The sequence below is a fragment of the Notamacropus eugenii genome, chromosome 1 (assembly GCF_028372415.1).
Source record: "Notamacropus eugenii isolate mMacEug1 chromosome 1, mMacEug1.pri_v2, whole genome shotgun sequence".
NCBI classification, from domain to species: domain Eukaryota; kingdom Metazoa; phylum Chordata; class Mammalia; order Diprotodontia; family Macropodidae; genus Notamacropus; species Notamacropus eugenii.
The window spans coordinates 517595452-517610163 of NC_092872.1; the positions used below are offsets into that span (position 1 = coordinate 517595452).

General features: G+C 44.9%; 1 protein-coding gene across 1 annotated transcript in view; it reads left to right on the top strand.

Annotated features, from left to right (window-relative positions):
- Positions 1-4355: 4355 nt before the first annotated feature.
- KCNB1 (potassium voltage-gated channel subfamily B member 1) overlaps positions 4356-14712 on the top strand; it is a 121663-nt gene continuing 111306 nt past the window's right edge. The window contains exons 1-2 of the mRNA XM_072633591.1: positions 4356-4792; positions 6453-7201. Coding sequence (XP_072489692.1) covers positions 6635-7201 — 567 coding nt within the window. The 5' untranslated portion in view covers positions 4356-4792; positions 6453-6634. The remainder of the gene's footprint in view (positions 4793-6452; positions 7202-14712) is intronic.

Sequence of the window (14712 nt, forward strand, 5' to 3'; positions counted from 1 at the left end):
ATCTCGCCTGCAGATCTGCCCAGGTAGTGCTTGGGGTCTGAGATTCAAATGCTGCTTCCCAGTCTCAGGTGCTCAGGTGGGGGCAGGGCCACAGCATGGTCTCAGTTCTCTCAGGGGGTTTATGTGGAGACCTTCAACAATGGATCTGAGCTCCTGCCTGCTTTGGGAGGCCCTGTCTACTGCTGCCTCTGCTGCTGCCTCCCGAGGGAGCCTGAGTTATGGGGACACCCCTCTCCCCTCCCGCCAGCCAAAAGACTCTCTCACTGACCTTTGCCACCTGTGGGTGGAGGGACCTGCACAGACGCTGGAGATTCTGTCCCTGAAGTCTGCTCGGATCTGCTCCCCTCAGCAGGTTCCACTCCAGTCTGGTGCCTGATGGACCCCCGCTTCGGTTTTTCAGCTCTCTCTGGAACAGAAATCTCCTCTGCTCCATTGTTCTGTGGCTTCTACTGCTCCCGAATTTGTTGGGAGTTCTTCTTTACAGGTATTTTATGGGCTGTGGGTTCGGAGCAAGCGTATGTGTATCTTTCTACTCTGCCATCTTGGCTCCTCCCCCACAAAATACCATTTCTTTGAGACATTACATTGTGCTTAGGCAAACTTGCCACACTACGTACACACATTTGTGCTTCTTATAGGACGTTGTTATTGTTATTCTATAGAATGAAAGCCAAATTATTTATTTTGGCATTCTAGGCCCTACACAGTTTGACTCTAAGCTACCTTTCTAGTCTTCTGTTACTTTACCGCCCTCTTCAGCCTTTTTGCAGTCACATAGGTTGACCTCCAGACCTAGAATGCAGCACTCCCTCCTCTTCTTTGCTCTTAAAATCCTTCTTTCAAGGTCATCTCAGATATTATCTTTCACGTGAAATTCTTCCTGGTTCCGCAGATGAAAGTGATTTATTTCAGTTCCAATTTTCCTTGAGCCTTTCTTTGCCCTCATCACGTTCTGCCTTGCATAATACATGTTTATGTTTTTCGCTTTCTTACTCTGCAACCCCAAAGTTGAGTATAAACTGATAAGAAGCTGGTCATTTTTCAACTTTGCATTCTCACCAATTAGCATGGGAATTTGTGCATAGTAGATCCTTAAAAATGTTTGCAAAATGGACTTCAATAAACATGAACCATTGTTGCTATTATTTGACTCATTGGTAATTGAAGGTAACATGATTAAATATTGAACATTTACAAGTAACAAACACATTGGCAGGGAACATTCCAAAGCCACAGAATGTAATTTCATTTCAGTCAAAATTAATGGCGCATTTATTAACATTTGGGGCTCTGGATTGTTGCCCCCAAATCATTTCTTATTTGGGTTGGTTCCTCTGCCCAGGGGCAGCCATTAGCCAGTTTTGTAAGCATCCCTAAAAACCACATTATCTTGCCTCTGAGTGCCCCAAGGGCATTAAGGATCTGAAACATCATTGCCCTGGGGGCTAGTGAACTGTTCCATCATGCTGGGCACTGAACCATGAACCAGGATGAACTGGGCTGGGTCAAGCAGACACTATAGAAGAACTGGCAAGGCATATCCAGGGAGAACAGGGAAGAGGCAGCTTTATATAATAAATAATGCTTTGTTTTTGCTTCAGGTATTCCCCCAAATAATTGATTGTTTGGCTGAATTCAACCAGTTTCACAAATATTTATTAAGCACTGACTCTAGGCAAAATCTTGCTGATGGATATATTGATGTATGATATAGTTCTTGTTTTCAAGAAATAGAACCAAGGATTGACAAACCTCTGAGGGGATTTAGAATATAGACTATCAGAGCTGGAAGTAGCTTTGGAGCGTAGAACATAGAATGAAAGTAAGAGCCAGAAAGGACCTTAAAACATAGAATGTAGAATATTAAAAGTCAGAAGGGACTCACAGCACATAAAATGTCAGACACATTAGGGACCTTAGAACATAAAATCTTAAAACTGGAAGGGACCTTAGAACAAAGAACTATTATTAGGAGATCTAGGAGAGACCTGAATATACAACAGAAACTGTCAGAGATGTCTGGGAATTCAGAAATCATGTAGTCCAACATCATTTAATAGAAGAAAGAAACTTACAGTGTGTTTTTCAAACTGTATGATTCACCCTGAGAAACTAAGCATATGCTAGAAGAAATCTGTAAATCTGAACATAAGAATGGTTAATATAGTTTCAGCACTGGTCTTCCCCAGGTCTCATTGTTTCCCTTACAGTCAGAACAGAATAGTGCTATTATAGATTTTGGGAAGGGTGTTTTCAAGCTGGGAAACATGCTTGCAAATTGAGAGATTAAAAACAAAAACTTTACCTCTGTTAGATTTAAAGATTTATGTTTGAGAAAATGATGTTTCTCAGCTCCCAAAGACTTAGATGGACTGACAGACCAGACAGAAACCCCAAACCACTTGTCTAGCCTTGAAGCCCAGGAGAGGATGTTGTCAGGTATTCTCCTTGGCCCAAGAGTCCCTGAGGCATAGGTGTCAAATAGGCAGTCCATGGACCCCATGCAGACAGCACTCCTAACCAAGTGCTGCCTGAACCAGATTAAAATGCAATTAGGAAATATTGAACCAAATAAATAAAAATACACTAAAATATAGGTAACATATTTTCAAATAAGTCAATATATGGACTAAAGAGAACCTTATGTACAGATTAGGGAGGTCTTTATTTGAGTTTGACATCAGTGAGTGTCCTAAGGCACTTCCCAGGTGGTTTAAACTTTTGGACAAAGTATAAGGGGAGAAAGTGAATAGGTAAAAATATGGAATAATAGAATCTCAGAGTTGGAAGATATCTTCTAGTCATCCAGATGAATAATTGGCCACTGGATCCAGATGGCTCAGGAGGAGAAAGTGAGGCTGGTGACCTTGCACAGCCCTCCCTCATTCAAAACAAAGTCAAGTGCAAGTCATGTCATCATTTCTCAGATGTCATAGTCTTCTTCGAGACCAAAGGATGAACACAACAGCCTACAGCAGCAACAAGAGGACACCTAGTCTAGCCTGAACAGAAATACTCTCTACAACATCCCTGATGTGTGTCTATCAAACTTCCAGTGACAGGGAACCCACCACCTCCTGAAATCAGCCCATTCTACTTCTAAAAAGTTCTAATGGTTAAGAAGTTTTTTCTTTTCCTTAAGCCTACATCTGCTTCTTTGTATAATATCCAGAACCTTCATGAGCAAGGAATCGAATTGATTAACATCATCAAAAAAGCATTTATTAAGCATCTGTACATCAACACTGGTTTAACTTCAGAGCTAAATGTAGCACAAAAAAGGCAAATACTTTCCCATGTAATGAAAGTGATGAAACTGGCTAGAATGAGCTGTGTAGTCTGTGACTGTGGAAGAACTTTTCATTTTGTGATATAAGTATCAAACCTGTGACAATGATCTCACCAGAGAGAAAACTTTTTTAAAAACTGTTTTGTTTTATGGGTAAATGCTGGAATTGAGATGTCCTTAGAACACAGAATGTAAAATGTCAGAGCTAGGAGGGATTATGGAATGCAGCAGGTCAGAGCTAGAAGGGACATTTGAGATGGTCTATTTTCCTCATTTTATTGAGAGAGTAGAGAAGAGAGGAATCACTTCCAGCCTGGGGTCTGGGGTGAGGGGGAGAGGTTGATCAGAGAAGGGTTGGTAGAGCAGATGGCATCTGAGCTATTAGACCCTTAAAGATTGAGTAGAATTTCAGCAAGCTGGGATGGGCATACCAAGCATATGGGGAAAAACATTTCAGTTATATAAAAAAGGGGATAAACAAAACGTCAGAGAGGGGAAAGTCTTTCATACATTTGGAATATATTTGAATTGTCCAGTTTACCTGATGCATAAGTATGGAAAGATGCAGGGTAGGATAGGACCAAACTGTGTGAATGCCAGGCTAAGAGGCTTGAAATCTGACCCGTTGCTTTTTAATGTAATTTAATTTTTCAGAGTAGCTTTGGAGAGAAAGTGCAACCAGCAGGTTAGCACAATTGAAAGAAAGCAAAGTGTAGGGGAAGCACCACACTTGGAGTCTAATGACCTGGGCTGGCGTCTCATCTCTGCCACTAACTGGGCAAGTTATATCCCCTCATAATCTTAGTCGTTTCATCTATGAAGTGACAAGATTACACGAAATAACCTCTAACATTCTCTCATGCTCTTCCATTCTGTGATTTCTGTGAATGGAATTGACCATCTTCCCCCACCCCCATCCCTGCAGAAAAAAACCCCATGCGCTCTCCTTTCTGCCTGGCCAGTCAAGAGTTAATGCGGCCCTCGGTCTCTCTTCCTTCCTGGAGGTGGCGCTGTTTGGCCTCTCTTGTCTGCTCAACTTCCAAGGCTTTTCCAAACAAGTGCGGGACAGAATTGCAGGCAATAGCCGAGGCTCAGACCAGACTTGTTGATCTCCGCGAAGAGGCGGCAGGAGGAAAGCCGAGAGAGGAAGTCGAGCAGCCCGGATTGAGTCCCCCCAGCAAGCCTGCAGCTTCGTTTTTTCTCTTGCCTTTCCCCCCTCAATTGCATTTCCTCTTATAGCTACATACACAAACCCAGACACACACACTCAAACACACACACTCACCAGACCCAGCACTCGAATACTGAAGATTAAAGACGCGTTTGCTGGCGGGATTAGGCGAAGGGGAAAGCAGCAAGCGGCTGCCCAGCAGAGGGAAGGAGGCCTGGCACAGCCCTGGCCCCCGGGCTGGGGGCGAGCTCCGCCCGCCTGGCTCCCACCCGCGCCGGGAGCCGGCAGGGACTATGCCAGGGCCCTGGCGACCGGAGGCTGCCGCTGAAGAGGTAGGGGACCGAGCTGACGCTGAGGCTGAGCAAGGATGGAAGGTTGGAGGTGGGGGGTTTGGAGGTATGAGGAGAGATCTGCTGGAAGCTAGGACGCTGAGGGGCAGAGGTGGAGTGTATATGTGTGGGGGGGGGGGGGGGTAGGGGGATGCTTTCCTTCCGCTTTGGTCCCTAGTCCAAGCGCAGCGCTCTCAGGCCGGGTACTGGCCAGAGACAAGGGATAGGGGCGGGGGGGGGGGGGGGGGGGCGGGGAGGAGCTGACTTGCTGATTAACCTAGAGTCTTCAGCTCCTCTCTGAACCTGGAGGGCAACCGGGGTGGGGGGGGGGGGGGGGGTTGGTGAGAGAGAGAAAGAAGGAAACCTGCGGGAGCCCGGGGAGGGGGGGAGGGGAACACCACCGTTCCCAAACAACTGGGAGCACGGGGCACGGATGGGTCGAGGCAGTCGGGGTCAGAGAGTCTTCCCCTTCCCCAGGGTGCGCGGGAAGGAAGAGGACAGAGAGGAGGAGAAAAACATTTGAAAGAGCAGAAAATGCAGCCCAATTCCCCGCCTTCCTCTCCCTCCACTTCCCCCCCCCCCCCACCCCACCCCCAGGCTCGGGGAAACGCGCAGAACCGGAGTTATAAAAAGCATCTGCAGGAGGGAAAAAGAGGAGGAGGAGTGATCCGCGGAGGTGGGAGGGAAAGAAAAAGGAAGAGAAATGAGGCTGGCCTGGGAGGACTCCTGCTCCCTCTCCCCCACCCCTATGTGTGCCTGTGTGTTTGTCTATGTGTATCTGTGCGTCTGTATCTGTAAGACATAAGAGGTCCAAGGTCCTTTAGCTCTCATTTGCCTCTGGCCAGGGCACTGTTGGGCTGGGGCGGCGTGCCCCGGGGTTTAGAGGTCACAGAAAATGGGGAAGGTGTGAGGTTTAGAGACTTTAGGGGTCTCGGGAGCTGTGGGGCGTGTTCCCTTAGAGGAAAATCTAGGGACCAGAGACCCAACATAACCACTGTCTGGACACCCAGTCTGCTCCCAGTTTCTTCTAGTTTTCTGTCCCTGCCTTATCTCTAGGCGAATTGGGAAGGGGAAGGAAACCCCAAACCAATTTACCCTCTCATCATATAGTGCTTTCTGGAACAAAAAAGGAAACTATTTAAAAACACACACACAAAGTTTTTCCTTTAACAGTGTCCCTGACGTCTTTCTCAGCCTCTAATGGAAGGCCCCAAAGTCGTTAGGTTCAGCACTTCGACGGGGCGGACAGCGCCCTTGGGCTGAACTAGCCGCTTTGCCTTGAGCTGCTGGGGAGGTTTTCTTTTGGAGCTCAGGGGCACTTACCCGAACCTCCTCCACCCGGTCTTCTTCAGGATCCAGGCCACAGACTTGAGGCTGAGCGTACCGCCTCAATCCTGCCCCCCCTCCCCGACCTCTGGGTAGGAATAGAAGGAAGGAGGCGGGCTTCAGCACTAACAGGAGGGACAGCGCTCTGGTCGCTCCGCCTTCAGCCCAGAGCCTCTTAGCCCGGAGGCTCAAGCGTGCGGCTGACTGGGTGGACAGAGCGGCCTTGGGACCAACAAACAGTGGGAAGAGGGAGGGGGACGTCTCTGACTGGGCTGGGGGTCCGTGGGGCCGCCTCTGCCCAGGCGTAATGAATTGTACCTCTGTTCCTGTCTTGCAGCTGTCGGGATGGAGGTGAAGGGGGACTCATGAGGAGGAGCCACCGCTGACAAAGACCTCCCTCCAGGGGGCTGGCTCCAGCTCTCCCAGCCCCCCTCCCGGTTGCAGGTCGGACTTACTGATCTATTCACTTGGGCCAAGGGGGGGCGGGAGGGAGGGCGAGTGGCGGCGGCCGGACCCGCGATGCCGTCGGGCATGACGAAGCATGGCTCGCGTTCCACCACCTCCCTGCCGCCGGACCCTATGGAGATCATCCGGAGCAAGGCATGCTCCCGTCGAGTCAAACTGAACGTCGGGGGACTGGCCCACGAGGTCCTGTGGCGGACCCTGGACCGCCTACCCCGAACACGGCTCGGTCGACTCAGAGACTGTAACACTCACGACTCACTCATGGACGTCTGCGACGATTACAGCCTGGACGGCAATGAATATTTCTTCGACCGTCATCCGGGAGCCTTCACATCCATTCTGAACTTCTACCGCACTGGCAAGCTGCACATGATGGAAGAGATGTGTGCGCTCTCCTTCAGCCAAGAACTGGACTACTGGGGCATCGATGAGATCTACCTAGAATCCTGCTGCCAGGCTAGGTACCACCAGAAAAAGGAGCAAATGAATGAAGAGTTGAAGAGAGAGGCAGAGACCCTGCGAGAGCGAGAGGGAGAGGAATTTGACAACACATGCTGCGCTGAAAAGAGAAAGAAGTTATGGGACCTACTGGAGAAACCTAACTCCTCTGTGGCTGCCAAGGTAAGCCTGGGCTAGGGAAAGTCTTTTCCTTCCTGGGGGAAAAGCCATACCCAAAAGGGGAGGAGGAAAGCAGCTTCAGAAACTATCTTTGAGAACTCCGTGTAATGAGGGACAGAAAGAGAAAAGGAAAGAGAATGATACTTGAGAAGCAGATTGTGAATTGTAAGATGGCAATGGGCAGCAGAAACAACAGCCTCACCCTCTTCATTTCCCTTCTCTACTTTAAGAGGCTGAACTTTTCCTCAATCACACATTGGTGGGAGAGAAAGCTTCTCCCTTTTCCACCAGATCAATCACAAAATTGGCTCTCTAGGTCAGATATGAAAAAGAATGTTTTTCCCACTAAAACTTACTGGGAAAGTAAAGGAGGTGGGGTGGGGAGTGAAACACTGACTAAAATGGTTTGCTCCCTAGGGATTTCTTGCCCCAAAGAAGAACTATCCCATCTTAGGGTTAGTTCTTCTTTTCATTTCCTGCTCTTATGCACTGACCTCTTTATTTCTGAAGCTGTGACCGTAATCCAGTAGCAGGTCTTGGAAAGTTCGTGCCCAAAAAGCCTCCAGTAAGATGCTTACTTCGGCTCAGTGGATTTATCTTGCTATTTCAAGGTGTGAGGTAGGGTGTTCCTTTTAGATTTTGACTTGCCAATAAATCTCTAAATTTCTTATCATTTTGTGCTTTTCCATTTTCAGAATGAGGGAGGGGAGAAGAGAGGTACCTTCCTATCTTGGTAAGGGTCAGCATCTGTCAGGAGTTCATTGACCACTTGGGTTTACAAGAGGCATCTTGGGTTAATCCCCTTGTGACCTCTATGTGTTCCTGGAGAGAACTGGTTATCTTCATTCCTGATAAATTTGTGCTGTGGAATTTTCTTTAGCCAGGGTTAGGCTGTAAAGAAGCTGAAGAAGGAGGATGTTAAAGCTGTTACTGAGTTGATCCACCACATATGGGAATCCCCACCTTTATGGTCTCTCTGTCTCTGTCTCTATCTCTCTCTTCCCAACCCTATCTAATTCAATTCTCCTTTCTTCCTCCCCCTCTATCCTTCATTTTCTAATCTAGTACTTGGGAATTTCAGAAATCTAGCATGAGTTCTGGGAAACTGAATGGTGGAAGAAAACAAGAGAACCTAGCCTTGTGCCACTGAGAGGGAAGTGGCTCTGATGAAGACACTAAGCTTCCTTCCTGATGTTGTTAGGCCAGGTTCTCCTCTTTCATTGGGTAGCTAAACTGTCCATAGCTGATCAGGGAAGGGGGTCAGGGATATTTTGTTATCATGGAGAGGAATTGAAGCAGAAACCCTTGCTGTCAAATCCATTAGAAGTGACAATTGCTGATAATTTCCACTAGCAGGGTCAGTTCCACTGAGATAGTGGTATTTGGAGTTTGGAAGTGGCTACTACTAAAACAAGATTTTACTTTCTGGAGAACCACAAAATCTCAGAGTTGGGAGGGGCTCAGAGACTATGTAATTCAACTGAACAAGAGTCCCCATTACCAAATATTGGACAGGTAGCCAGCTGAGCAGAAGGGTGAAGCTCTTCCATGTGTATGGGGAGGGGGCAGGCAACCCAGCCTACTTCTAGAGAGCTCTGATTGATTGTCAGGAAGTTTTTTCCTGACATCAACCCTAATTTTGTCTCTTCACAACTTCCATTTTCCTTAGTTCTGTCCTCTTCAGCCAAGCAGAACAAGCTAATCCATCTCCCATGTGACAGACCTTCAAATATATAAAACTAGCTATTGTGTACACCCTAACTCTTCTTTTTCCCCAGGATAAATTCTCCCAATAACTCTGACCAGTCTTCATGTAGCCTGATCTGCCCTCTCATGCTAAGAACCATATGGGAGCTTAATTTTAAAAATTCTGATAGGCCATTCCAATTTGTTCTTTTCAAAGTTTATAATACCAACAAATGTCTGGAACTGGGCTGTCCTCAAGCAAAAAGGGAAAGGAGATGAGTTGCCTTGGGGCCAGTACTGCTGGGAATCATTAACAAGGCAGGCAAATGCTGTGACATTGTTGTGTGGTTGTAGTCAAGTCATTTCATCTCTCTGAGTCTGGATTTCCTGATCTGCAAAATGAAGACAGTAATACGCAAAGCACCTACCTCAGGGTTGTTTTGAAGAATGCTCCAGATGTAATTGAAAGCCCCCTGATCAGGAGAATCTTCCTAATCTATGAAGAATCTTTGGGAACCATAGAAATGTAGGAAGGAAGAGTTGGAAAAGACATTAGTGATTATTTAGTCTAACTCCCCCATTTTATAGATGAGAAAATTGAGGTTCAGAGAGGAGATAAAGCTCAAAGACATACACACACACACACACACACACACACACACACACACACACACACATACAAAGAGTAGAGAGAAGAGCTCATGTCTCCTGACTCACAGTCTGGTGCTCTTTTCTCTACATCATGATGGTGCTTATTATAAAGATGTTTATTTTCTTATATCCTTCCTCAGCCTCAGACCAACATGATAGTTTCATCTTGCTTCTCAATCTAAGGAAGTGGTCCTATCCCCTTCTGCCAACCTCCTGTGTGACCTTGGACATCCTACGGCTTCTCCTCAGATATCAGTTTTTTCCTATGTAAAATGAGGGGATTGGACTGAGGCTTCTGTAAGGTCCCTTCTAGCTCTAAAATCCTATGATCAGTCAGCAACTGGCAGGCCCAATTAAATTAGAGAACTCAAGGTGTTCCCTTGCCCATCGCAGGCTGGTCCTTAGGCAGTGTCAAGGCTGATTCCTGCCGTCATTACTCATTGCTGCCTTACTGACTGCCGTTGTCTTTGGGATAATGATGCTGTGTTTGCCAATTTTTCGGTGTCTCACATTTTCGAGGTACTTGACTTGTTATCAAAGAGCTGCTAAAAATAACGAGTAATATTTCACTAATTGCTCTCTTCCTGTCCTCTTTACAGAACATGAGGTACTAGGTTACTTGGGTCTCATCCCTGTGACTGTCTGGTTTTCTCCTCATCTTCTCCAACTTTAGCCATTGCTAATCCAGTGCTGATTTCCCTTGTTATCTGATACAATTGCTGTGAAAGTGGCCTCTTCTGAAATCTTTTCCCATAACATAGAAGAAGAAAAAATTTTAAAAGGGAGGAATGTTTGATAAACCTTCTCTCTTTTATCACTTATCTCTAATTCCCATTACCTCTTGTAATGAATTAGTTTTCTCTTTTATTTCCTATTGGTTGTGAATATATTTGCACATCTTTTTTCTGTTCCTTGAAATATTCGTTGTAATTTTATTTAGCATTTCCCTCCTGCTTCTGTAATTCTTTTAGCTCCTATGTCTACTTATTCCTGGGACTCACCAATCCTTCCAGTCATGGTAGTGTGTTAGCATTTATTCTATAGCTCTGGCTCCTGTTTTGGGCCATCTTTTAGACCAATGAGGATGGCTCCCTGTTCTCTCTGGGATCTACATTGCCTTTACTTTTCAATGGATGTAGCTGAAGTCTTCATCACTGTACTGGGAGTCAGGACTTCTGGGTTCCATGTCTATCTCAGTCATTAAATGGCTGTGTGACATTGGGCAAGTCAATTCCCCTAATTTGAGCCTCAGTTTCCTCCTCTGTAGAATGAAGCAATTAGACTCAATGATCAATCAACAAACATTTTCAATCGATAAACATTAATTCAATGCCTACCATGTGCCAGGCACTGTGCTAAGAACTGGAGATACAAGAAGAAGAGAAAGACAGTCCCTATCCTGAAGGAGTTATAATCTAATGGGGGAGACAACATGCAAACAAATATATACAAAGCAAGCTATAGACGGGATAAATAGGAAATAATTAATAGAAGAAAATAGAATTAGGAGGGGTTAGAAAAGGTTTCGTCTAAAAGATGAAATTTAATCTGAAACTTAAAGGAAGCCATAGAAGTCAGTAGGCACAGATGAGGAGGAAGAATGTTCCAAGTATGGTGGGGGAACCAGAGAAAATGCTTTGTAGAACAATCAGGAAGCTATGGTCACTGAATCAAACAGTACATGTAAGGTGTAAGAAGACTGGAAAGGTAGGGGATAACTAGGTTATGAAAGACTTTGAATGCCAAATAGAGAATTTTGTAGTTGATCCTGTAGGCAATTTATTGAGTTTAATTGAGTAGGAGGAAGGAGCGACATGTTTGGATTTGTACTTTAGGAAAATCATTTTAGAGGCCAAATGGAGTAGGGAGAGACTTGAGGCAGGCTGACCTAGATAAGCAAAAGTCTGGGCATGAGGTGATGAGGACCTAAACTAGAGTGATGGCAGTGTGAAATGGAAGAAGGGGGCATATTTGAGAGATGTTGCAAAAATGAAATGTTCAGGCCTTGGCAACAGGTTAGATATGGGGGGAGGGACACAGATAATGAGGATCTAGAATGACTTCTAGGTTGCAAGCCTGAGCAATTAGAAGGATCATGTTGCCCTTTATAGTAATATGGAAGATAGGAGAAAGTCTAGTTTTAGAAGAAAAGATAATTTCCAGTTTAGTTTTAAATGACTACTAAACATCCAGTTTGAGATGTCTGAAAGGTAGTACAGATGTGATATTGGAGATCACCATAAAGTCTAGGAAAAGATAGGTAGATTTGAAAATCATTAACACAGGGATGGCAATTAAATTCATGAGAACTGAAAAGATCACTAAGTGAAGTACTATAATAGGAGAAGAGAAAAGGACCAAGATAGAACCCTGAGGATTAGAGGGCATGATCTGGAAAAGGAGCAAAGGAGACAGAGGAGTGGTCAGATAGGTAGGATAAGAACCAGGAGAAAATAGTGTTCTGAAAACCTACAGAGAAGAGAGTATCAAGAAGGAGAGAGTGATCAACAGTGTCAAAGGCTGCAGAGAGGTCAAGGAGAATGAGGACTGAGAAAAGGCCACTGGATTTGGTAACTGAGAGATCACTACTTATTTTGAAGCCTTAGAAGTCTTTCCGTTTATTTTAGACATTTTGTGTTCCCAGGTCCCTTTCTAACATTCAGTGTGCTATGGGCTTTCCTCTAAATCACTTACTCTCCAAGGATCCAAATATCATCAGCTCTTATCCCTTCCTGGTGCTGTAAAGGGAATACTTGCAGGATGCAGTGGAAGTGTGATGACAGTAAAGACCCTGAGCACAGAGGACATGGGGTGACTCCCTGACTCACTAGACATAACAGCAAAAGTTGGAAGCATGGTAACAGTGAAAGGGCTGACAATGGCAGCTGAAATGGCCAGCTAACAATTAACATTTTGAGGTCCACCACTAGATTTTGGCCTACTAGTTGGAGACAAGCATTATTCAGTCATTCCTTTTGGAAATTAGAGATGATAGTCAGAAATCACATGGCTAGAATGTTACTCAGAGAAGGCAGGAGAATGAGCCAGAGAGTGTCTGTGTATTATACAGGGTAGGGGCTACCAGAAATTGCTTTACACTGGGGATCCACTTGCGTATTCAATTTTCCTAGCGATTTGTTGCAATCTTGGGTGTAATCCTTTACAGAGACCAATGAATATTATTGTTTTCCAAAAAATTATTATTTTAAGGCTTTATGGGTATTTTCTACACCAATGAAGATCATGACCCCTCCATTCCTTCATCAACCAATCAATCCACATTTATTGAGCACCTATTCTGTGTCAGGTACTACAAAGACAAAAATGAAAGTCCCTAACCTCAAGGAGCTTATATTCTATCATATACTGGTGATAAAGGTAGGGCTGATCTCCTAACACTGGGTCTTGTTCAGCATAGTGTAGTGGGGAAAACATTCTCCTTGGAGTTAGAAGACCTCCATTCCAAGCCCAGTTCTGACACTGGCTAGAGGTTTGACCCTGGGTAAGTCCCTTAACCTCTCTGGGTCATTATATCCTCAACTACAGAACAGGAATATTAATGTTTGCACTACATATCCCACTTGGGTGTTGGAAAGAAAGCTCTCCATAGACTTTAAAGCACAATAGACATGTGAATTACTATTATTCCCACTGTGCCATGGAGGAGTGGCCTTCTCCTCCAGGGTGAGTCCTTCAAGAAGATAGGATTCACCTGCTGGCTGAGGACATTATAGGACCAATTCACAGGGGAAGGTGATATTCTGGGAAACTGGAAAACTAAGAGGAAATAGGTGCCCAGCTAAAGACTGTAATTAGATGGAAATTATAGGTCCAAATGCCTAACCCAGTCTAACCTCTGTCAAAAAAGTCATCTGTTACTACTCTTTTAATGACCGGGTCATTCAATGACTAATCTCTAAACCTCCCAAAGTGGGAGATACAACAGATGTGATGGATTGTCCATCACATGGATGAGCTGAAGATGTCAACAGGGGCATTTTAATTACTCAGCTTTTAGTGGGGCTGAAAATGACTCAAACATAACTCTTGGAAACAGGTGTATCATGGAGAGCACTTCTGTTCCCAGGAAACTGCTGACAATCTCATGGCAACCAAGGAAAAGAACTTTGGCTCAGTTAAAGAAACCTTCAACAATTAGAAGCAGCTGATGATGGGATGGGCTACCTTAGAGGTTAGTGAGTTCTCTGCCACTTGAAGTACATAGGATTATAGAGTTGGAGTCAGAAGGGACATCAGAGAACATCGAGTCCAACCCTCTCACTTTACAGATGAGAAAACTGAGACCCAGGGAGGGGAAGCAACTTATGTAGAGTCACATAGATATTGAGCAGCAAGGCTGGGATTTGAACCATGGTTTTCTAAATCCAATTCCAGGTCTCTTTCTTCTGTGCTATACTTGATAACCCCTTGTTAATGATACTTTGGAGGAGATTTGTGCCTCAATTAGAAACTAGTCAAAACAGGTTATTGTTGAGAAGACTCATGAAAGCTTGAAGCCAGGAACCAGAGTTCCAGTCTTGGTTCTGCCTCTTACTGGCTGTGTTGCTGGGAGCAAATCATTGAACCTCTCTGAGTTTCAGTTTCCTTATCTGTAAAACAGGAATAAGCATAGTTGTAACACCTATTTCATAGATGTATTAGGAGATTTATAAACCTTGAAAGGCTCCATAAATTTGACATATAAATATGAATCTAGCTCAAGAACAGTAGTATTATTACCTCTAAGGGCCTTTCCAAATCTAAAGTTCTATGTTTTTCCCAAGTCTATGCCTAGAGGAGGTGGTTAGGGTAGACCCTTACACAGGTTGTGTGCCATGAATCAAATTCCCATGGCAGAAGGTAGTCATGGATTTCAATGCTTCTTTCCTCCTCTCCCATGCCTCCTGCCTCCAGTGAAAGTGATCTCCCTCTGATCAAATTTCTCACATTGCCTGGACTTATCTTGTTTTGCCTTATGTCAAAATTATTTGTGGACTTTTCCTTCCCCCCTATTAGATAGATAGGGCTCCTGGAGAGCAGGACCTGTGCCATATCTTATTTTTGTATCCCTAGTAGGCAGCACTTAGCTCCTGGTGAGGAACTTCAAATGAGATCATATTTGTAAACTGCTTAGCATAGTGCCTGGCATATAGTAGGTACTTAGTAAATGCTTGTTC